Source organism: Hyperolius riggenbachi, chromosome 3 (genome assembly GCF_040937935.1).
Source record: "Hyperolius riggenbachi isolate aHypRig1 chromosome 3, aHypRig1.pri, whole genome shotgun sequence".
NCBI lineage: Eukaryota > Metazoa > Chordata > Amphibia > Anura > Hyperoliidae > Hyperolius > Hyperolius riggenbachi.
In genome coordinates this window covers 447,098,193-447,124,064 of record NC_090648.1, presented here as the reverse complement: position 1 = coordinate 447,124,064, position 25,872 = coordinate 447,098,193, and the positions used below count along the sequence as shown (strand labels likewise).

General features: G+C 38.7%; 1 protein-coding gene across 4 annotated transcripts in view; it reads left to right on the top strand.

Annotated features, from left to right (window-relative positions):
• LOC137564227 (gamma-aminobutyric acid receptor subunit beta-2) overlaps window positions 1–22,764 on the top strand; it is a 522,582-nt gene extending 499,818 nt beyond the window's left edge. For all 4 annotated transcript variants that reach the window (XM_068277818.1, XM_068277820.1, XM_068277819.1 and 1 more), the window contains 3 exons: window positions 15,560–15,804; window positions 17,390–18,123; window positions 22,177–22,764. In XM_068277818.1, the coding sequence (XP_068133919.1) occupies window positions 15,560–15,804; window positions 17,390–17,737 (593 nt within the window). In that variant the 3' untranslated portion in view covers window positions 17,738–18,123; window positions 22,177–22,764. The remainder of the gene's footprint in view (window positions 1–15,559; window positions 15,805–17,389; window positions 18,124–22,176) is intronic.
• The last annotated feature ends 3,108 nt before the right edge of the window (window positions 22,765–25,872 follow it).

The following is a 25,872-nucleotide window of genomic DNA, read 5'->3' as shown; positions in this document are numbered from 1 at the left end:
GAACACACCAGACAGGGCAGAGATAAAGTTATTGAGAAATTTAAAGCAGGCTTAGGCTACAAAAAGATTTCCAAAGCCTTGAACAACCCACAGAGCACTGTTCAAACGATCATTCAGAAATGGAAGGAGTATGGCACAACTGTAAACCTACCAAGACAAGGCCGTCTACCTAAACTCACAGGCCGAACAAGGAGAACGCTGATCAGAAATGCAGTCAAGAGGCCCATGGTTACTCTGGATGAACTGCAGAGATCTACAGCTCAGGTGGGGGAATCTGTCCATAGGACAACTATTAGTTGTGCACTGCACAAAATTGGCCTTTATGGAAAAGTGGCAAGAAAAAAGCCATTGTTAACAGAAAAGCATTAGAAGTCCAGTTTGCAGTTTGCCACAAGCCATGTGGGGGACACAGCAAACATGTGGAAGAAGGTGCTCTGGAAAGATGAGACCAAAACTGAACTTTTTGGCCAAAATGCAAAACGCTATGTGTGACGGAAAACTAACACTGCACATCACTCTGAACACACCATCTCCACTGTCAAATATAGTGGTGGCAGTATCATGCTCTGGGGTGCATCTCTTCAGCAGGGACAGGGAAGCTGGTCAGAGTTGATGGGAAGATGGATGGAGCCAAATACAGGGCAATCTTGGAAGAAAACCTCTTGGAGTCTGCAAAAGACTTGAGACTGGGGCGGAGGTTCACCTTCCAGCAGGACAATGACCCTAAACATAAAGCCAGGGCAACAATGGAATGGTTTAAAACAAAACATATCTATGTGTTAGAATGGCCCAGTCAAGGGGGGCGTGGCCTGCGCAGCAGAGAAGACGGAAGCGCTGTAGCCGAGCTCCCGCTCCAGTGCAGATTATAAGCGGCTAAAAGCATCTCCCCACCGCAGAGATTTCAACCCAGGATGGCAGAGGAAGAAGCCATGGACACCACCGGCACAAACAAGCGGAAGAAATCCCCGCAGCCACCCAAGAAACTCTTGGACTTCTTCCACCCGCACGGCAGCCGCCGCCCTATGCAGACCCAAGATGGCGCTGACCCAGCCGCAATCCAGCAACAAACAGCAGATACCATCAGCGGAGAAGCAGCTCACCGCTCAGAAGCAGAACGAGCAGACAACCCATCTCCCTCAGACAGCCCGGCTAAGTCCAGACCACGGAGAGACCCATCACGAGAGCGGGTAAGCCCTTCTCCTACCTCACTACTTACTATATCAGGCCCACTCTCCATGGAGGCTTTCCCAGCGGCAGACACCCCAGCTACGCAGGCCTTCATTAAGGACATCCTTATGACTTTTAGATCTTCCCTACTAGCAGACATAGCTGTCATCACAGGCAATTTACAGTCTGAAATTAATGAGCTGGGAGACAGAGTAAACCACACAGAAGATGCTATAGGAAGCCTCATCAAAGAACATAACGCTTTGGTAGATTCCTCTACATCCCAATCTACTGACATTGAATGGCTAAAAGCTAAGGCAGCAGACATGGAGGACCGGAACCGTCGCAATAATTTGAAATTTAGGGGAATTCCTGAACAGATCTAATCTTCTGATCTCAAACACTATCTGCAGACTCTCACTAAAACAATCCTGCCGGATACCCCTGAGATAGAGCTTACAATAGATCGGGCCCATCGCCTTCCCAAACCTCAATACCTACCGGACTCAATACCAAGAGATGTTATAGCCCGTTTCTTATTTTTCCAGGTAAAAGAGGATCTGTTAACAGCTGCACGCAAATCCGGCTCCTTTTCTGATCCTTATGCTAACATCCATCTTTTTGCTGATTTATCTGCTCACACCCTGCAACAAAGGAAAGCTTTACAACCCTTCACCAAAGCACTTAGGGATCTTCAAATTCAATATAAATGGGGCTTCCCTACCAAATTGCTTTTCTTATACAACAACAAACATTACGCAGTAGCGTCCTCTGATACAGGCTACAAACTTTTCAAGCAGCTGAGTATCTCTGTCCCAGAAACTTCTGTTCCACCCCCCTACCATCCTGGTGGATCTAAACTGTTGCAAGAATGGCATACCCAAAAGAAGAAATAATCATCCACATGGAGACAATAAACAGCAACGTATTTCTGCACTGAATGGCCAACACTCTGTAAACTTTCAGAGTCACTACTTTCCCCCCCATAGTCTGAAGTGTGTGCTTCTGAACTATGCCACACTTGCTTCATTGCTATATAAATGGGAGTATTATACTCCTATACTTTACTCTCAGAGTCTCTTTCTGTTATAATCTGTATGTTCTTCTGACAACGTTAGTGTGTATATATATGTTCAAACCTAAGATGTTCATTATCAATCTGATTTATAGTACCTTCAGCACCTATACTACCTGTAATGTTTTTGAGATTCATATCATTGCCAAAGTGACATCCCTAGACCATGGTGAGACAATTATTTCAGGGATATATGACCCCCTTATAGTTTCATTGCATCTGGATAGCATCCGCCATCATTATAAATGCCTTTAAATATTTCCTCATATAATGTTCGAGGCCTTAATTCTCCGTACAAGAGACATCTATTCTGGTCTGAGGTTAAAACATTTAAATCACATATTGTATTTGCACAAGAAACACATCTACTAGAAAAACATACCGGTCTTTGCAAACATGCCTCCTACCCGTTAATATACCATAGTACATTTAAAAAAAAAAAAAAAGAGGAGTGTTAATGGCCTTTCATAGTGACCTTAAAGTGGAACCTAAATCTGTCACTCTTGACCCGCAAGGGAGATACATAATCTTTGTAGGCCTTATCAATAATGAACTACTAACCCTGGTAGCTATCTACAGCCCTAACTCCGCCCAACGAACATTCCTCCAAAAATTATGTTCTAAGATTAAACCACTGCAACAGGGCCGTCTCCTACTAGGAGGAGATTTTAATGCTTGCCCCTCTAAGTTAGACACATCCGCCAAAAAGCCCCAACAAACTATGCTCATAGATAAACAAATGAGATGGAACGATCTCTATGACCCCTGGAGAATATTACATAATTCAGAAAAAGACTACTCCTTCTTCTCACATGTACATAAGACCCATACCAGAATAGATCTCTTTCTAACTGATAAAATTCTACTGCAAAAAGTTTTAAATGTGTCCATAGGCCTGAAAACCTGGTCCGACCATGCGCCTGTCCACATCTCACTTGACGACAATCTGGCTCTAAACAAGCCATATTTTTGGAGACTCAATAACACACTTTTATCAAGTAAATCCTTTCAAGATAAGTTAACTTCCGATATCAGGGAATTCTTTGACATTAACAGTACCCCCAACATGGCCCTAACATCTATTTGGTCTGCCCACAAAGCAACAATTAGAGGCATGTTTATAAAGCAGGGAGCCTTTATCAAAAAAGAAAGGACGGAAAAATATGATACATTGCTGAAACAAATCAGTGAAAAAGAAAAAAACCCATAAAACAGCGCCCACGATAGAAAATGAGCGAGCCCTATTCACTTTAAGACAAGAGCTTAAATTACTGCTACAGGACCAATATCTCCACCTACTCCAGAAATCTAAATCCAATTACTACTCCCAAGGTAATAAGGCAGGGAAATATCTAGCCAAAATGTTGAAACAGAGGCAAGCCAAATCCAAAATAAATAGTCTAACACACCCGTCAACGAAGGAGAATATATCTAATCCAAAACAAATAGCAGATATGTTTTGCGGCTATTATTCCAAGCTTTACAATCTAATTTCTGACAACACTATCATTCATCCAACTGAGGAAGCTATAACATCTTTCCTAGGCTCCATAAATTTACCCCAACTATCTCCCCCCCAATTAGAAGAATTAAACTCACCCTTTTCGTCCCCAGAAATTAGCAAGGCAATTAAGTCTTTAAAACATAATAAATCACCGGGCCCTAATGGTTTCAGCAATGAATATTATACGACCTTCTCAAACACCCTTTCTCCCTTCCTTACAGAATTATTCAATGACTTTGCTAAATCAGCCTCAATCCCAGCGGAATATTTAGAAGCTCTCATAACAGTTATCCCAAAACCAGGGAAGGCACAAACTGAAATGGGAAACTATCGTCCCATATCTCTACTCAATTCCGATGTGAAACTGTACGCTAAACTTCTGGCCAATAGATTGATGAATGTCACCCCCTCTCTTTTAGCACTAGATCAAGTAGGATTTACTAAAAACCGTCAAGCTTCCGACGCGACCAGGCGCATGGTCAACATCCTGAAACATATAGAGCTCTGTCGGAGGCCTTCTCTGCTCCTTACTTTGGATGCCGAGAAGGCCTTCGACAGAGTTCATTGGCAATTCCTGAGAGCCACTCTCGGCAAATTTGGATTTTCGGGTACGATTGTATCGGCAATCATGGCACTATATTCCGCTCCCTCTGCCCTGGTCAACGCAGCTGGCTTTATATCTAAACCCTTTAACATTTCTAATGGCACTCGCCAGGGATGCCCCCTCTCGCCCATTATATTTGTGTTAATCATGGAAACATTAGCCCAAAAAATTCGCTCCAACCCTAACATATCAGGAGTAAAAATCAAAGACTACACCCATGGCATTAGTCTTTTTGCAGATGATGTGGCACTAATTTTAACTAACCCTTTAATATCCCTCCAAGCTGTACCGCAAGACCTCCAAGCCTTCTCCGCGGTATCTCTATATAAATTGAACAACCACAAATCATACATTTTAGGACTTAATATACCCCCAAAACTTCATGATCATATATCCCACCAGTTCTCATTTCCCTGGGCAGAGTGAGCAGTGTCCTACTTGGGCATCCAACTAACGCAAAAAGCGTCAGAACTATATAAAAACAACTTTCTCCCACTCCTGTCTGCAGTCAAACAGAAATGTGCAAGCTTGTCCAAATTCTGGCTCTCTTGGTCAGGAAAGATAGCAGCCTTTAAGATGTTCATTCTACCTAGAATCTTATACTTTTTTCGTACACTCCAAATTCCTATCCAGTCCCAGTGGTTTATAGATATCAAAAATTGTATCAACACAAATGTTTGGGGGGGGGGGGGGTAAGAAAGTTAGAACCTCTTTCCAAATTATGACATTACCCAAACAACTGGGAGGCATGGGTCTCCCATGCATTAAAACATATTATCATGCCGCAAATTTAGACATGATTAGATTTTGGTGGTCCTCCTCGGCAGCTCAACCATGGGTGTCTTTTGAACGAAATGAGTTGGGGTGTGACCTCAAAGACCTTCTTCTTAGCATTCAGATGGGCGCTAAACCCCCTAAATCCCCATTCCTATCGATCCAAGCAACCCTACGTTCATGGGAATATTTCACTAAAAATCGTCCAGACCCTACCTTCTCCATATCAATTAAAGCAAACATAAAAGTTCTCGAACTTCTCTCCCGAGACCTCAATCTTAATCCTTGGGCCAATCTAGGCCTAACTGCCATAAATGACTTGTTTATAGGGAATAAAGTAAGATCCTTTAATTGTTTAACACAGGCATATAACCTTCCTGATACGCAACTATTTACATATCATAGAGTACTACATATAATTAAAGGGTTCAAAATAACCCCACCTAAACTATATCCCAATATTGCAACTATGCTTAACTACAAGGGATATTACAGAGGCGGCTGTCAGTCTGGTATAGAGCTTTACTGGTAAATTCACAAACCGCACTTAATAAATATGCAAATATCTGGTCGGATGATCTTCAAATCAATATCTCAAGCCTCCAACTTCTCCAAACCCATAGAGTAATATCGTCCATCTCGAAATGCAACACACACTGGGAGATGTTACGAAAAATTCTATACAGGTGGTATATGACCCCAAGAAAGATAGCTTCCTTCACACAGGAAGTGACACAGATATGTTGGAAATGCAACAATCAAATAGGAACCTACATCCATATGTTTTGGGAATGCCCACTAGTGTCAATATTTTGGAATGAGGTTGAGTGCCTGATACGCCACTCTTTAATGCCAGACTTCCACCTCACTCCACAATTAGCCATTCTGCTAGTGGACTGTAATAATATCCCCCAGACACTACAACCAACCATTTGCCACATTATATTAAGCGCTCTACACCTAATTACGGCTAATTGGAAATCACAAGAAAAATTTGAAATCTCTCAGCTTTTAGCCAATACTCGAGCTAACCTGCTCCTGGAATATAAAATCAGAGCCAGACTCTTCTTAGCGCATGAGAATTTTAACCCTCAACACCTCTAGTCATATCTCTAATCTCCCCGATAAATACAATTATGCACCTGTCTACAAGTTGTGGAGACAGAGGATTAATCTCACTATAGGCGTAACCTTAAGAAGCGTATCCACACCATGGTGGAAACACCACTTGAGCTTATATGTATGAACACACATCAAAAACACACTAATCTCTATGCATTTTCTCTCGTTGTCAGAATATGTTACTGTTATGTTCCCCTCTTCTAGGGTATGTTTATGTTATGTCTTTCTCTAATCCTACTTTCCTACCCACTCCTAGTACTTTGCATTGTTACACTTAGGAATCAGCAAGAGACTGACGGAGGCTCTATTGAGCCACCTGATTCCGCCAGTTAAGTTCATAGGCGGTGCTCTTCCCTGTCAGCCCTCAGGGTTAAGTAAATGACAGTTAAGAGGGGCACTTAGTACCCAAGACATTACTATTGATACTGTATAATATGCATATATAATTGTATATTCTTGTTGCTTGATATGTTATTTGTTATTCGTTTTTTCCAATAAAAACTTTATGATGGAAAAAGAATGGCCCAGTCAAAGTCCAGATCTAAATCCAATCGAAAATCTGTGGCAAAATCTGAAAACTGCTGTTCACAAACGCTTTCCATCTAATCTGACTAAGCTGGAGCTGTTTTGCAAAGAAGAATGGGCAAGGATTTCAGTCTCTAGATGTGCAAAGCTGGTAGAGACATACCCTAAAAGACTGGCAGCTGTAATTGCAGCAAAAGGTGGTTCTACAAAGTATTGACTCAGGGGGGCTAAATAATTATGCACACCCCACTTTGCAGTTATTTATTTGTAAAAAATGTTTGGAATCATGTATGATTTTCGTTCCACTTCTCACATGTACACCACTTTGTATTGGTGTTTCACATGGAATTCGAATAAAATTGATTCATGTTTGTGGCAGTAATGTGACAAAATGTGGAAAACTTCAAGGAGGGTGAATACTTTTTCAAGCCACTGTATCTATGCTTTCAAACTTATATTTCAAGTTTTACCATGATAATAACCGTTTTGTCTTCTATTACTACTCCCTTACACCATAGCCCATGATTAGGACTTATTTAGATCACTCTAGCTGCCTTCTACTACTGTAGACTATTCTATAACCTTTTTTCTTAAAATATAAGTCTTGTCTTCTGCATCCTTACTGTTACAACTGTTAACCTAAACCACTTGCCCTTCCTTGGTATGCATATCTACGCCCCTAAAAACGTCACTCCCAGTGGCATAGATATGTGTCTCTGCGTATTAATGAGTGCAGCACTCACATACACCCATGCCCCTCACATCACACACAGAGCTGTTGAGCAAATGATCACTGCTGCAGCCAGTAGCAGTGATCATTCATAGTAAACAACAAACTATCACTTCCTGTTAACTCAGAATGCTGTGATTCAGCATTCTAAATAGACAGGAGACAGTGTGTGGGGACATCTAGTGGATGCATTTCATATTACAATAAAACAAAATAATCCATACCTATGACAATCCCATTAACCCCTTCTGCCCCCTACCCTGTCCCCATATAAAGCACTTGTAACAAAAGAAAGAAAAGGGTGTAAGTGACATAATTTAAAATAGAATAAATAAATTGTTACCTTAAGAACTTCCCTTTTTATATGTGTTTGCCATTAGTGTGTATCATTGTTATTTTTGCAAATATGGGCTTGCAATCATTTATACAGTACAATGAGAAAACCAAAAACACACTTTTACTTCCAAATAAAATATTGATTTGTTTTTTTTTCTAGTTATCCCTTTTACAATGCATACAAAATAAAATAATTCTTAGCAAAAAGTACCACCTAAACAAAGCCTAGTTTATCCAAAAAAAAAAAAAAACTTATATGTAGACCATGGGACAAATGAGGTGGGATAAATAGTAAAACAGTTATTGCTGAATGAATGGAAGCAGAGCTGAAACATGAAAGTTGCTCTGCTTTTCTTTTAAACAAAAAAACACCTAAGTGGTGAAGTGGTTAAAGTGTACCAGAAGTGGCATGTGACATGATAAGATAAACATAGGTACATAGTGTACTAAGCCTATTTAAAGCGTGCCTGTATTTTCATAGCAAGAGCTAATAAACCTGTGCATTACCTGTGCAAATGAGGCAGTGGAATGCAGCCACAGCTCTTCTGAAAAGTATATAGAAGTCAAAACAATTTTATCTGCATTAGCAAACAATCCTGGCTGCACCAGAGTGCTGAATTACTCAAAGATAATTACTTTTTATTGTTAGGAGCTGGATGAACCACATTTAACCTCACACTGACATGACTGCTGTGCACACTTCAGAGATCAGATTTAGCCTCTGAAATGAAAATAGCAGCGTGAGACTCAAGGAAAGCTCTATATACTATTGCCCATACACATACAATTAATTCTCTTTAGAGTTTATTTTCAGTTCAGGTTTGCTTTAAGCCCTAATTATGACTTTCCTTAAATCTCTATTGTGCCCACTGTGCTTTGCCATTCCCATTTAAGCCAAGTTAAGTTATGTCCCTACTGAGGTTGTTTTTCAGTCTGTGTTCTGTTTCTTTATCTGTCATTGCTCTGAGTTATGCATATGGAGGTTACTGAGGGTGAGGGCCAAAAGTTGTTTATTGTTTTGCAGTGCAATTGCCCCACAATATTGGGCCCTAAAGAAAACAGGCAGCACTAAAGGTCCCATCAGATATCTGTACTTTGTTCTTAACTTTCAGGTTTATCTTCCTACACTAAAAGGACAGCTAACAATAACCAGGGGTTCTAAAATACAATGCACAAATAATGTCCTAGTAGCTGTGTAAGCATTTTCCCACTTTTCATGTTAAATATAAGAGGCAAAAGCTGTAAGTGGTTGTGGGTAGGTTGTAGCTGAATTGGAAGGATTCATTAGCAAAGGGGAGTCTGTGCTTTGTGAGAAATGTGACAATACATCCAGTGCCGGTCTCTGTATATATCTCAGAAGATTACAGATTTTTTTTTTACTTCAAAAATGAAAATCCTGCCTTGGTATCAGGTTTCTCACACACACACGCACGCACACACACACACACACACACGCACGCACGCACGCACGCACACACACACACACACACACACACGCACGCACGCACGCACGCACACACACACGAACACACACACACACGCACGCACGCACACACGCATGTACACACACTACAGAGAATGTTTTTTATGCTGCATATACATAACAATGCACTGAAAAGAAGGAGGCCATGTATCTGTTATGTTACTCTCCACAGACAGCCATCCCTGTCTGGACATTCTGGACATCCCTGTCAGTTCATTCAGAGAGTCAAGCAGCTGCAGTTTAAGCTAGTGAGACCTGTCATCTGCAAAAGATATAAAGTACACACAGGGTTAACCGATGTAGGGAGAGGGATTCCCCTTCCCCTTATGATTCACTGGTCCAACACACTGGTCCCAAACCCTCTTTCAATGTATAATGAAAGGAATTTGATGACATGAAAGGAAGAGATAAACAGGGGGAAGTATACAGCATATACTTAGGAACACCAAGACAAACTATTCCCATACCAGTTTAAAAAAAACATGTTATTAATTAATAGTTGTGCTTTACAGCACATACATATGGAAATGACTTATCAAAATGTTGCTATAGACTACACTTTTTGATGTGGGAGAAGCCCAGGGACCACCAAGGGTCCATTTACTGTACTTTATTTATTTGTACTTCTAAGTGAATTTACTGCGCATTAAACAATTAAAGGTGTTTGATGTTAGAAGCTTATGGTGACTTTCATATTTATTAACTTTTAAGCAATAGCAGTTACCAGATTTTTTCACAGACCAGACACAAGCATGCAGCTAATTTAGTCGGATGTCAGTCAGAGAATATGATCTGCATGCTTGTTCAGGGGCTATGTCAGTCTCCATACTCCTCTTACTTCAGGTGTGCTTTAAATGTAAAATGCATGAGTGTAAAGGCTTCAAAAAAAGTGTACAAACTGCATGTAAAATCCATCTTAAGTACATACAGTATGTGTTTTAAAATGGAAACCTGGGTGAATTATTTATTTATTCATTTATTGTTTTTATAAAGCACCAACATATTACACAGTGCTGGACATTAGTTGGGTTAGTTAGTTACAGACAATATTTAGGGGTGACATACAGCAATAAGACAATACAGAATTACATGCAAAACAGATTAAAGTGAACCTCCGGACTAAAAATCTACTCAGCAGAACTGAAAAGACTTGGGGTTTCTTTAACAGTTTTCACAGCATCAAAACTTTGTTTTTCTTGCCCAAGCATTTTTAGCTGCATTTTTATCTAAGCTCCACCCATCAAAGAAAAAAACCCCAGGCTTATTTCCCCTGATGCTGTGCAAAGCATGGTGGTATTTCCTATGTTGTTATTCACATTGCCTAGCAACTGGGAGAGGTGCTCAGGACACAGGACAGTTGGAACTGTGTCTCATGCTCCCTGTCACCTCCTTTCAACCAAAAAGATGGCTGCCCTCATGAAATCAAACATTTGCCTGTTCTTTTAAAACAGTGTGGGTGAGAGATTACATTACCTCTCTATTTTAATTAACATAACTAATGTAACTTAATGACAGTATGTTTGTTTAGGCTGGAGCACCTCTTTAAGCAGCACAGTATGAGAACAAAGTAATGGTTAGTTAGTCACTGGATGGGAGTATGGAGATTAGGCAAGTCAAGTTCACTCAAGAGTTCACTCAGATCCCTAGGATGGGTGTATGGTAATGGAGGTGCGTGAACAAGTAGGAGACACAAGAAGAAGAACCCTGCCGAAGGCTTACAATCTAGAGGGAGAATAATTCTGGAAAAGAAAAGATAAGAGATTATAATTTGTTTGTGTTATACAGATGAACATATTATCTTTTGTGCATTCACTTAGTTCAGAATCAAAAAAAGTTGACCATAGTGGAGTCAAAACTTAAAATAAAAATTACTTTTTTGAGAGAACGTATAGGTAATTTTTTTAGAAACTATATTTTGTAACACAAGGTCATAATGCACATGAGTTATTTATAACTTGTTATTGAAAAAAAACGATATAGTTGTTTTATATTTTTATACAGTTAGCGCCAACTGAGAAAAGATTTGTATTCATGTGAACGGGGTGCCCTTTTTAATAGGCACCATTATTACATGTCTCAGCAGCATTAGACTTTTTATTAAGGTGAAAAGTTTATAGTTCGGCATCAAGAAGGTGGTTTATATTTGGGGTTTGGTCATGCTTGAGGCTGGGTGCACACATAGCAAAAATGCTAGTGTTGCTTAAAACGCAGCATTTTTGCCGCTAATGGAAGTCTATGGGCCGCAGGAAAAAACACATATAAAAAAATGCATATGCGTTTTATATGCATTTTCAAACCTGCATTTTTAAAATGCTGGTTTTGTTGCATAAAATTCATCAAAAACGCACATTATGAAAGTCAATGGAAACTCAATGGTATGCATTTTTCATACGTTTTTATATGCATTTTTCCCAAAAATATTTTTTTTATGCTGTATTTACTCATCCTGCTGTCTTCCTAGTGATTTGCATAAATGGAAATTTAAAAATGCATGAAAAACGCATACAAAACGCATATGCTTTTTGTATATGCGAGCCGCAAACGCATTAAAATGTACACAAAATGCACAAAAAACGCACACAACATTAACATAAAACATGACATAAAATGCATCCTTTCACATTATGTAACGTGTGCACACAGCCTCAATGTCAGGAAGGGCATTTTGGGAAGGGTAAGGTTAGGCATCAGGAAAAAGTTTTCTTGAGGGCCCGTTTCCACTGTTGCGACGCGATTTCGCCGACATCCCGACGCTTGTAAAAACGCATGCGGATGCGTTTCCGCATGCGTTTTTACCCGCGATTTCGCATGCGATTTCGCATGGCAGGGTGCCATGCGCAATTAACCATGACTCTGCCAGGGCAAAATAACATTGAAAAAGGTGCGAAATCGCACGCGAATCGCGGGTAAAAACGCATGTAAAAAACGCATGCGTTTTTCCTATTAAATACATTAGCGGCGATTCGCATGGATTCCCGACACAGGCGAATTCTGTGGGTCCCGTCGTGCAGATTTGGCCCGCCGCCAAATCGCTCCCACACGCCGCACATATGGAAACAGCCCCGGCCACTTCAATGTACCAAGCGAATCCGCATGTCGGCGCCGCATGCGGATTCGCTATGGTGGAAACGAGCCCTGAGAGAATTGGTTGGGGTCAGACACTGAGAAGGAGAGTAACGATTTCTGTCCAGATTTGGACAATAAGCAACCTATTTCAAGAAAAAAAAGAAAAAATAAAGCAGCGTTAACGTCTACATTTCAGTAGATGTTTGAGAGCATATATAGTACTGGTTTCTGCTAATCACATAGCAAAGCTTTTCCTAATTCATTGGAATGAATCCTTTTCAAAAGAGCACCAGACAGAAATTAATCAATCTCTCCCTCGATAGTCCGTAGAGAATTAGAAGGTTTCAATCTATACATTCCAACATCAGAAAATTGCTATAACTTCATTACTTTATAGCACTCTGCTCTGCATTAAGAAGGCATGACCTCTCTTTGCTTTCCCCACAATGATTGATTTCTTACTTGGAAAAAAACACGTTCTAAAATTGTTTTTCAGTGCAATCCTAAGGTGCCACTAGTAGTGCGTGTTTTGTGAATGACCCCAAGTAAAAAGGTGCCATTATCTAGAACTCTAAAGGTGGAATTTGAAGAAAGCTTTAGAAAAACCCCTCTTAAGGCATCATATTTAGTACTGTAGTCGAACAGTTGACTTTATCAGAATCAAATGCTTGTCATTATTAAAAATTGGCCAGAGAACTAAGATGTTTGTCAACCAATCCTGGCAATCATGCAGTCAGTAGAGTTTGTAATTAAACTGGACCTATATGTCCTTTGTTTACTGAAGATCTGTATGTACACAGTAGTGTGCCTGACACTGAGGGTGGCAATGTTTTTTGTTTTTATAAAAAAAAATGCATTCTTACCTGGTCAAATCAATCTTTCTCCCAGGTATCTGTACACAAGCTAGATGAAACTCAGCCAACTTCCCCCCTAAATTAGGCATTCTTTGCCTTAGACTAAAGACAGATGTCACTTAGAGGAGTCTAGGAAACAAAAACTAGTTCAGCTAATACACCGAATCTGTTGGATGTGAGGAAATCATATGAGAGTCAAGCTTTGTTCACTTTGATAAAGCTCAAATAGTCCAGAAGGGACAAGTAGATGTGTGTTTTTCAGTTACCACTCCCCCAGTAGCCATGGATATGCTTTTTAACTGACAGCATGATCCAGCACCTGTATTTTCAAACTTGGAAGCTACGGCAGGTATATGCCAGGCGGCCACTTCACTGAGCTAGGTGGTGGATCTACAAATAATTACTCATGCACCTTGTGGCATGGTTATTAACACTGTTCTCTCATTTTACACATCGGTTCACATAATGATGTTAATCAGAAGCTGAAGTGTAAAATTATGCCGTAACAGCAAAGAACTTGGGATCAGACCTAGGGCAGGACTCCAGCTGCTCTTACAGACATTTGCTGACAGATGAGGGCAGCCTGGGATGGCTGCTAATATATACCTGGTAGGATTAGACCCTGTTCTTCTATATTGATCTGATTTCCATAATATTGCTACTGTGCAATTTCCTCCATCCGTCCAAACCCATCACCCGGGGGATATGGGTCTTCACTTCATATTGTGCAATGTATAATTAGGTCCATAAATATTTGGACAGAGACAGCATTTTTTTTTTTGGGTTTTGTACATTACCACAACGAATTTTAAATTAAACAGCTCAGATGCAGTTGAAATGCAAACATTCAGCTTTCATTCAGTGGAGCGAACAAACAATTGCATAAAAATGTGAGGCAACTAAAGCATTTTTTTCATACAATCCCTTCATTTCAGGGGCTCAAAAGTAATTGGGCAATTGCCTTAAAGGCCATTTCATGGGCAAATTTGGGCAAGTCCATTGTTATGTCATTATCAATAAAGCAGGTAAAAGGTCCGGAGTTGATTTGAGGTGTGGTGCTTGCATGTGGAAGATTTTGCTGTGAACAGACAACATGCGGTCAAAGGAGCTCTCCATCTGCAAAAAGCGGAAAAGCCCATCTGAGAAATTGCTACAATATTACAATTGGCAAAATCTGCGGTTTAGTACATCCTGAGAAAGAAAGCAAGCACTGAGAAAAACCCTTTCACAACAGCCTACCAAGTCCGGGGATAGGTGTATCAATACCAAGACTACCATAAAGAGAAGACTGCATAAAAGTACAGTAAATATAGAGGGTGCACTGCAAGGTGCGAGTCAGTAAGCCACTCACAAGCCTCAAGAATAAAAAGGCTAGATTGGACTTTGCTAAAGAACATCAAAAAAGCCAGCACAGTTCTGGAAAACATTATTTGGACAGATGAAACCAAGATTAACCTGGGCCAGAATGATGGCAAGAAAAAAAGTATGGAGAATTTATGAAACAACTCATTGTCCAAAGCATACCACATCATCTGTAAGGCAGGGTGGAGGCAGTGTGATGGCTTAGTAGTGCATGGCTGTGAGTGGCACTGGGACACTAGTGTTTATTGATGATGTGACACAGGACAGAAGCTGCCAAACAAATTCTGAATTCTTCAGAGACATACTGTCTGCTTAAATCCAACTAAAAGCAGTCAAATTGATTATGTGTTTTCATAATACAGATGGACAATGGCTCAAAGCATACAGCAAAAGAAACCCATGAGTTTATTAAAGTAAAAAAAGTGGAACATTCTTGAATGGCCAAGTCAGTCACCTGATCATTACATAATTGAGCATGCATTTCACTTCTTGAAGACTAAAGTTCGGGGCAGAAAGGCCCACAGATAAACAGCAACTACGTAGAACAACGATTAAAAAAAAATCTCTTTGTCCAAATATTTATGGACGTAACTGTACATTATCATTTACCACCTTTTCTTACGCCTGGCCAAGCTCAATCAAGTAGTAAGCACCAGGAGATGACACTTCTGTTTAAGATATGACTTGTGAACGGATCAATAATGGACTCTGACCCACGAAGGGTTCCTCCCTTGCTTAGTCTATTAGTATAAATTGCAGTCAACATAAAAAATACTGCAGAAAAATTAAATTCTTAATAAATAAAAAAAATAGTAAAGATTTTAAAGCTCTGATGTTCAGTTTGGCAGTAAAAACTGGAACAATTGTTCAAGACAAATGTATTTAATCAATTAACCAAGCATTTACTGATTTTATTTTAAATAAATTAAGTAATTATGGTTACGTGTTTCTTTTCAGGGATCACAACTGTGCTCACCATGACCACCATCAACACTCACCTTCGAGAAACCCTACCTAAAATTCCCTATGTAAAAGCCATTGACATGTATCTAATGGGTTGTTTTGTATTCGTCTTCATGGCATTATTAGAGTATGCACTGGTCAACTACATATTTTTTGGAAGGGGACCACAGAGACAAAAGAAGGCAGCAGAAAGAGCGGCCAGAGACAACAATGAGCAAATGCGAATGGAAGTTAATAAGGTATGCTTTTTCTAAACTGCTTGAATTTATAACTGCCATAATAAGAAGTCATAATACTAAGGGTATTTAATTTGTGGTATTTTGTTTAATACTTCCAATGTAAATGTACTCTTCTGTTTGAAACCAGTTTTCTTTTTAACAAGAAGGTGGAAAACAAGGTAAATGGAACATTCCAATTCAAAATATGATTTATTTTGAAGTCTGGAGGAATGCATTTCCAACCGGTGTGCCATGACACATTTACGCATCACCCCATTCTGCAGACATTGGCGGCCACTTTTTTTTAGCCCTGCTCTAACTATTTATGGAGCAAAGGCAGAGAAGTGGGGAGGGAGAAAATGCTGGAACGCATGGAGCTAGTAAGTGACCTGCTGCCAGCACATGCTACCGGGGGAACCTATAGCTGGCTACCTATTCTTGGGGACACCTACACCTGGCTTCTTATACTGGGTCACCAATGCTTGGCTACCTATACTGTGGGCACCTACACCTGGCTACCTATACTGGGGGACCTACACCTGGTTACTTTTACTGGGAGCACCTACACCTGACTTCCTATACTGGGGACATCTATGCCTGGCTACCTATACTGAGAACACCTACACCCAATTTCCTATACTCTGGGCACCTATGCTTACCTACCATTTCTGGGGGCACCTACACCTGGCTACCTATACTGATGGGCACCAACACCTGGCTACCTATAATAGGGGCACCTCCGATGGTCAATGGTTGTTTACCTCTACTGAGGGCACCTACACCTGACTTACTATACTGGGGCACCTATACTTGGCTACCAATACTGAGGGCACCTACACCTGACTTCCTATACTGGGGCACCTATGCTTGGATACCTATACTAAAGATACCTACACCTGATTTCCCATACTGGGACACCTATGCTTGGCTACCTATACTGAAGGCACCTACAGCATTATTCAGTGAGGATCTCTCACCTGTCCTGTTTCCAGCAGTGATTGGGTTTCCCTCCATGCAGTGCCACTGTCAGCCTCACAATGCCTAATGAACCTAATGATGTCATCAAACGAGGACCTGATCCAAGGCTTAGAGTGGTACTGTACAGAAGGGAGCTCAATCACTGCTGGAATGAAGACAGGTGAGATATCTTTATTGAGTTATCATCCAGGTGGGTGGAATGGACCCCAAAATGGGGTTCTGTAGTTAGTATAGTTAGGGGGATTAGTGAGCACAGGCATGTGCTAGCATGCACGCTGTGCTTGTTGAAAGCTATAGACTTACATTTCACCATTGAGCCTTTCAGGGGTTCTGCAACAATGTGAATATATTGTAGCTTTAAAGTAAAGTGGGTTACAAAACATTGGTTATAAAGTTCTATTTTTTGCATTTGACAAAAACTGGCTGTTAACACACATAACCTTTGGTACTTTCCTCATACAATTTTACATCAGGTTGCTATTGTTTACTTTCTTCTTTTTTCTAAATTCAAACTTATCTTACCAAAGGCATTAACTGTAATATTTAACCCTTTAATGTATTATTAACCTGAGATTATAATAAAAGATACATGTGAGAAAAGGTATCATGGCTTCTTTTTTATTTTCAGATGGACCCACATGAAAACATCTTATTAAGCACACTTGAAATTAAAAATGAGATGGCAGCATCAGAAGCTGTAATGGGTCTTGGTGATCCAAGGAGCACTATGCTGGCTTACGACACCTCAACCATTCAGTACCGAAAAGCAGGATTACCCAGGCATAGCTTTGGACGAAATGCCTTAGAACGACATGTGGTTCAAAAAAAAAGCAGACTACGGCGACGTGCATCGCAGCTGAAAATAACAATACCCGACTTGACTGATGTGAATGCCATCGACAGATGGTCACGCATGATCTTTCCCGTGGTTTTTTCATTCTTCAACATTGTCTACTGGCTCTATTACGTGAACTAAGACTAAAAGCCATGCAGTAGACAAGAACTGGATGTGTGTTCAGTATATGTGAGAAACAAGAAGCGGGGGCTTACATAAAAAAAAAATATTCAGGACGCAAGCTGATTTAAAACACCTTAGTTGCTGGCACTTTCTACCATGCTGTAAGCTGTACAAATTCACCGAAGACTCATTAGAAGCATAATTACCTTCCATCTCCTTTATGAGTACTGAGGTTGCTTTTATATACATGATAAGGTTTTTCCCTGTGTACATAAAAGTACACTGAAGACTGTCTCATATTCTACATGTTTATCCAAATGCATCTAATTATTAGCTTTTCATCTGCTTTTTACTGTTCCGTACAATAACAAGCTTACATATCTCTTGCACCTACATTTGTTTTGGTGAATATTTTACTTTTTATTACTGATTTATTTTTCTATATACATAAACTTGAAAATTGTTGTGCCTCTTGTTGAAGTTCTTTAAAATGCCAATGACCGGCTTTCTGCGCTTACCACATTTTCTAAAAAAAAAAATCCACTGACATATTATTTATTTATTTATTACTAAAACTTAATAGATCTTTTACACAATAAATATACATTAATTTAGGTCAACCACTACAGTTTTCATCACCATTGGCAATAAACGCATCAATTAGCTTATTTTATGGAAAGTATTCAAACTATTATACTTTTTCACCTAAGACCATAGTTTACAGTAAAAAAAAACAAAACTTATTAAGCATATAAATCACACAAGACAAATAACATTTATATTGTGCTTTTGTCCTGGTGGACTCAAAATGCTTGAGCTGCAGCCACAAGGGAGCAGTGCAAGGGAGTCTAGCCCAAGGACTCCATGCTAAATAGACGCTGGCTTACTAAACAGGAAGAGACAAGATTTAAACCTGGGTCCTCCGTGTCTGAGGGAGAGCCCTTAACAATAACACTATCCAGCCACATGAAATACACATCTACCTACTTGTATTGCATGGCACATTTTCTTACATGAAACGACCATGTATAGAAAGCAAAGTGTAAACTCAGCATCTTCTACCAGTATCTATAAATTCCACAGTCAAATGTATTTTACAGTTGAGGCAAAATTTACTGCAAGTATATATGTTTGCTCAAGTGTTAACATGTTCAAAAGCCAATTTTTGTATGGCCACTAAAGGTTTAATATATGCAATATTGTAGCTTGAAGAAATTAATTAATAAAGAGTATTAATAAAATGAATACAATCAATTAGAGAGGTCTGCCCTTCCGTAATATGGAGAACCAGAGTCTTTTCAAAGCCACTTCTGGTTGAAAGCTATTAAAGGTAGAAGAACTCGATGTTCTAATCATCTACAGAATGGTCTTCGTGTTTTTCATTCACAATCTTTTTGCTTTACAGATTGCGTTATCAGTTTATTAATGCTACACAGAAATATGAGCGCAGCACACTGCTTGTGGTAATTGCCAGCCTTGGTCATGGTATTCTAAAGGTGACTGAAAAATAGTCGAGTTCATAGTCTACTTCATTCATAACCATGAGATGCTAATTTCTATTTTAATGTGCTTTTGGATCATATTGTCATGGAAAGCATGTATACACTGTACACTAGAATGTGAATTTAGGATTATCATAGGAAAAAAATACAGAATGTAAACTTATGAATAGAATGTACATGTTGTAGCTTCCTTAACCAAGTGCCACATTTATCAGCTTTGCCTGCTTTGTTGAGATAAGGAACTGTATCAGCTCCTTACATATTGCATGTTAGCATTATTACAGGGCTCTGTGCAGAGGGGACAAAAGTTACAAGGGCAGCATTGGAGGACATCATTCAGCATTATTCAGAATCACCTTATACATGCTTCCTGCCTCCTGATCAACTTCTTTATCTCTGAGCTTAGCTTCAGTAGAAGCAATTGGAAAGTAAAATAAGATGTGCTCTTATTTCTGCAATTATAAATAGTAGGAAAATATTACATTCTTAACAGAAATCTATTGTTAAGTTGCAGAGTAGTGTGGGCTGTTTTTGTCTAAATTTAGAAACAGCAGACCCATGCCAGTATTTGTTATACAAGGTTCAAGCTTTCTTCTCACCAGGGCTTTAAAATGTTTTTTTTTTTTTTTTTTGGGGGGGGGTGTATTTGATTATCAAGTTAGCCCCATCTTCTAAATCTCCTCTGAGAAGAGTCAGTTTTAGAAGACTGCACTGAGTAGTAATATGAATGGGTGAAGACACATTAAGACTTAGTTTTGCCATTGTCTCAACTTAGTTCCCCCCCCCTTTTTTTTCTTAAATGAAGTCCTTTTAAATGTAAACAAATAATTAAATAATAGATGAAAAGATTCTCAAGATTAGTGGGTTGAGTCATTTAGATACCCTAAATGGTTAGTCTAAATAAAAAATGTGCCATGGTAATATGGGTACCGAGTAAAGCTGCTAGCAGAATATTGGGAAATTACTGTTATTCTACTATTGATCAGTGGCTAATTCATAGATTAGAATACGTGCAATGTTACTAATATTGTATCTCCCAACCTAACTTTATTCTCACACTAACCCTTCCTCCACAATTGTATAACACTAACCCACTCCCCCACCCCCCTTATTTTCTCCAATCAGCGCTACCTTCACTGCTAAAAACTCGCTTTGCCAATATTTTTGGTGCCTACTACTGATATTTGTCATTCACCCCCCAAATCTCATTCACCTCCCAAATCACCTCATTGTTGTAGATATAGGAGCAATTAATGTCGGGGTCTGTGCAGCACCCATTTTACAAAAGTACCACCAGTGCTGAAAATTATCTGTTCTGACTGTTCTGACCAATTACATTATTTATTTTAAAGGTCCATAATTCAATATAATCCAAAACTTGTTTTCTGATTTTGGATTCAATAAGGGCTCATCCAAACTAACAATACATAGCATTATGATATGGCCTGCATTTTTTTTTTGGCCTGCCACCTTGAATGTAAGGGAACTGTTGTGATAATGTTTAAAATTACAGCACATACTTTTATATTGCAACAGAGTTTTATGTCATGTCACCTCTCATCAACATATGTATGATAAATGGATCCTTAAGAAGATTTAAAATTGGAAATTATCTTACAAAGATAAAAAAGATTTTCATTATGGGAGAGGATCAGTGAAAATATATTGAGTTTAAAAAAAATACAATATCTGGGGGGAAGTCTGCATACACACAGAAATGCATGTTCTTGTGTTCCATTGACTTCAGAAAAGCAAAACTCTCTATATTCATTCATCACTAAATATAAAAAATAAAAGTCATTGTTTCCTACAATACTTAGTAGTATACTTAGTGGATCCTTTAAGATTTAAACATTTTGTCAGAAAAACTATTACTGTGTCAACATTGGATAATGCATTATTACTATTATTATCCTAATCATTAAAATTACTACTGCAAGTTAATAATGGTTATCTATTACATGATCATAAATTCTATACCAGGCTCTTAAGCATTTTATAAACATACTGTATATCCATACTAATGCTACCAAGTTTCCAATGAAAGCACTGGTATTTAAATGGCCTTAGATTTCTGTATAGGAATCTGAAGTATAATTTTCAGAGCTGTTTGTAGGACATTGGTTTTCAGCTCTGGTTCTATAATAATAATATAATGCACGGGGCAATGCTGTAAGCAATAATAGAGTAATGAAGGCCACTTAGATGAATACAACATGCACTGATTGGTTTTTAACAGTCTTCAGTAGCATTGTTTTTGCATAGTTTAAAGAAAATGTATCATGATTTTTTTTCAAGTTGCCCTTTTGTTTTTTTATTTTGTCTTTTTATTAGGCTTAGTATGAAAAATTATGAACATTTACAAATAAAAATGTTTTGTCGTTGTAGATCACCTTTTAGATTGGTAGTTTATTAGGCGCAAAATATAATTGTTTTGCTTTAAAAAAAACGTACACTGCATTATGAGAAACATATTATACCAGAAGATTCTGATCACTCATCAGAGTTTGCTACTGTAATAATGAAAATATGTTCCTCCTTAGATAGCTTACCAAACAAATAAAAAAAGCAAGTGGTGCTCAAAATATCATATTTTAATTTGTTGTAGCCCATATTTATTTAAAATTAAATTTTAGTTAAATAAATTTACTGAAGAAATAAAAGTCAATTTTATTGTTAAATCTAGTAATTGAATAAAAAATTATTATACATTTTCTGGAGGGTAGGAACACACTAGGCAGAATTGTGTATGTGTTTTCCATAGCACATGGTTGACAACGCATATGCCTAGTGTGTTTACTTCCTACCCTCAAAGAAGAAAATAATAAAATTAAAGTATGTACATCTCTAAATTATTTTACATCAAGGTTGTGATAAAGGAAAAAATATAATCTTTCAACAAATGGCCAGAATGATTGCAGACCTTAAAATATATTTCTTTCTTTTTTAATCTAGGACGCTATGCCCATATCATCAAAGGAGAGCAGTTCCATTGAGATTACATACAATTTCTTCTCAGAATTACTTGAGGCCATGTTGTACTTTGTGAGAAAAGCTGGACCAATCAAAGTTATGACATACAGACACAGCCATATTATGAAGGAAACATGAAATTGACAATGTTTCCTTATCATTCAGGCAAAATGAAATGCATTAAAAATGCATTGTCAATCTTTATTGCTAACAAACAATGTTGTGCAAGTTGACAATCCAGCAAATAAGGTGTTTTTGAAAGTTCTGAGGTCAGAGGCAGAGCGCAATAGCTTCTTTTCTAATGTTAGTGGTGAGTTTGCAACATATTGCAGAGCAATGTGCTGATGACCTTTCCAAATGTAGAGTTAAACTATGGACTATTTTATGGTACAGCTTTAAAGAGATGTGTCTGTATATAACTGTTGTAAATGACTGCTAGCAAGTATGATAGTATGCATTTCCAAAACTAAGAACTCATGCATTAAGTGTCTGTGATGAACCCATGAAGAATGTTTTGTTTATATTCAATACAAATGCAGGGTATTATTGGGTAAATTATTTTACAATGTCTATAGATACAATCCTTTCTCATTCTTAATATATATAATTATATATATAGATATAAATGTATGTAAAGAGGTTATAAAATTCTAGAACATTTTTTTACATTGAATATATAAATAAGATGCATTTATTTAATTTTACGATAAAAAAGCACAAACTTCATAGCAGCAAATTGATCACTTGCATAATATAGTAATCCCATTGACCAGTCATAATTGTTTTAAAGTGATATGAAATCAGAATCACTTCTCGGTCAAGGTTTAAGTACTTGAATTGTAGCTAGGCAATTAATATACATATCAAATTATGTATGTGTATTTGAATGAACGATGATCAAGGAATAAGCTAATACCACTTTTTTATGGGTCAGTAACAACAGGATATGTTGATCAATTAGTACAAAATCCTGTTGGTTGTGTCCTGTAGACTGGGCATTCTAGGATGCATTATTAAAGGGGTTGTGTAGGCAAAACATAAAGAAAATAATCTCCTGTCGATTCCTTAAATAGTGCAGATGAGAAGCCAAGTAAGACATGCACAGTAAAAAAATATTCACCTTTCAGAATTCAATCTGCTTGAATCATAAAACAAAAACTTTTGCCAAGGATTTTTGATAGCACTGCTGTTGTCCACTTTTAATTTCAATCTAGTCATTTTGTGCACATTGTAGTAACCGCACTGCTTCATTTCCTTTTCTTTAGCACAAAGAAACAAATAAAACAAATAAGTTTCAAAAATAGACATAATTCTCCAGACCATAATATAAATACAAAATACCAGTAAATGTTTCTATACATAGAAGATTTTTTTTACATTTTGCCCACACCCATCTACTGAAGCCCCTGTTTAACTAAACTTTTTTATTACCAAATAGTGTACCCTCCTAGACTAGCAATAGAACTATAAGATGAATAAAAAGCCTATATAGATACTCTAATTTTCATACGAGCAGCGGTTGTCATGTGATAGTTGCAGTTCCTTATTACTTACAAATGATGGGCAGGCTTTCCATGGCAGACTCCTGCAAATGAGAGTGTACTCCACCTGCTAGTCACTTACATCCTTTATCTGTAAGGACAGGAGTGGTTGAGTAGCAGCTTAGTAACACCCCCTCCTGTCCTGATTGGGAGGGGTGGTGTGCACCTTGGTCATGCCTCTCCTCCCAGAAGTCATCATGGCACAAGTAATTTTTGAAACCATGGAGCTCATAGGATGAGACATAACCAACACTCACTGAACACATACCAATTAAAGTATTAAAGGGCTTTTTCTAGGATGTTTTTGAGTCTAGTTAAGGGGAGTGCACCATTTAACATATTTAGCAAGGCAACCATTTTAATCCCATCGGGAATGGGTTTTGCTTGCTTTTTCTGAATCATACCTTCCTAGCTGCCCACACCTCTTAATTTAGTGAGTATTTCTTGTTAGCTGCTGCAAGCAGCAATATTACAGTAAACAAAATGTGGGTAAATGACACACAGGCTCATATCCAATTAACTTTTCTCCTGCGTTTTCTCACATGAGATAATTTTTCATACTATCTTAAAAATAACTGAAAACTTACTAAAAATAGTTAAAAATGTAATATCAAACTTATTTTTACTGATTGCTTGCTTGGGGAAAGCTTTAAAGGGATACTGTAGGGGGGTCAGGGGAAAATGAGTTGAAGTTACCCAGGGCTTCTAATGGTCCCCCGCAGACATTCTGTGCCCGTGCAGCCACTCACCGATGCTCCGGCCCCGCCTCCGGTTTACTTCTGGAATTTCAGACTTTAAAGTCTGAAATCCACTGCGCCTGAATTGCCGTGTCCTTTCTTCCCCTGATGTCACCAGGAGCGCACGGCGCAGACACAGGCCATACTGGGCCTGCGCAGTATGCTCCTGGTGACATCAGCAGGAGTGAGGACACGGCAACGCAGGCGCAGTGGTTTTCAGACTTTAAAGTCTGAAATTCCAGAAGTGAACCGGAGGCCAGGGCGGAGCATCGATGAGTGGCTGTGCGGGCACAGGATGCCTGCGGGGGACCATTAGAAGCCCCGGGTAACTTCAACTCATTTTCCCTGACTACCCTACAGTGTTCCTTTAAAGGTATTGTATTGCTGAAGCTTGAAAATATCTCCTAGGAGAAAATGAGAAAAGTGTATAAGATTTGGGCCACGGGTCCATATGCAATTTACTTTTTCTCCTGAGTATTCTCCTAGGAGATAATTTTTCATGTTTTTTTCAAAATAACTTTTCAGCGCCTTTTTATTGAAAAAGTACCGAAATGTAGGTGAAAAAGCGCTGTCACAATTATTGTAACTATATTCATGCTTGTTGATGGTTGAAAAGGAATTTTATTGAAAAGGTGTGAACATATCACCTAGGAAAAAACTCAGATAAAAGTTAATTGAGTATGGGCCATTGGCCTCAATTCACTAAGATCATGCTGGAGATAATAAGTTAAGAGAAAACTTACCTCCACACAGTGAGAGAGTTATTTTATCTCTTCATTCCTTAAGTTACCTCCTCTGTAGTTAATTTACCTCCTCTGTAGTTAATTTACCTCCTCTGTAGTTATTTTCACACGCAGTTAATGAACAGCCTGTCTTTAACTCTGGAGTTATTTTAAAGAGGAGCTGTTAGGTATAAGGTCTCAGAGAAAATAAACACATATATCAGTAGCTAAAGATTGGCTGTACTTACATTACATATGCATTTCACTGTCCACGTTTGGATTTCACAGAATTTGTATATAGTATATGCAGAGAATGATGCTCCTGACAGCCCATGGCAGGTTCCATGTTTGTGAAGCCAAATGTGTCGTCATGTCCTGCCTGCTTCTGATCACAGAACAGCTCGTACAGAATAACACAGTGTGCAGTGAATATTAATGAGCCATGTGGCTAGGAACAATAGCGGACTCCTGCAGAGTAATCTTCCCGGAGATTTATCTGTGCTGTGAGTTTAGAAGCTGCTGAAACTTGATCCCGTCTTCTCCTTAGCAGCCGAGGGGAGGGCCCCAGAATGCTTTGCAGTATGGAATGCGGCTTGCGTCCTCCTTAGGAGCTTAGCTTTGGTGATAAGCACACATTAAATGTAAGAGAGATTTTTATCTTTAGTAATGTCTTTTGGC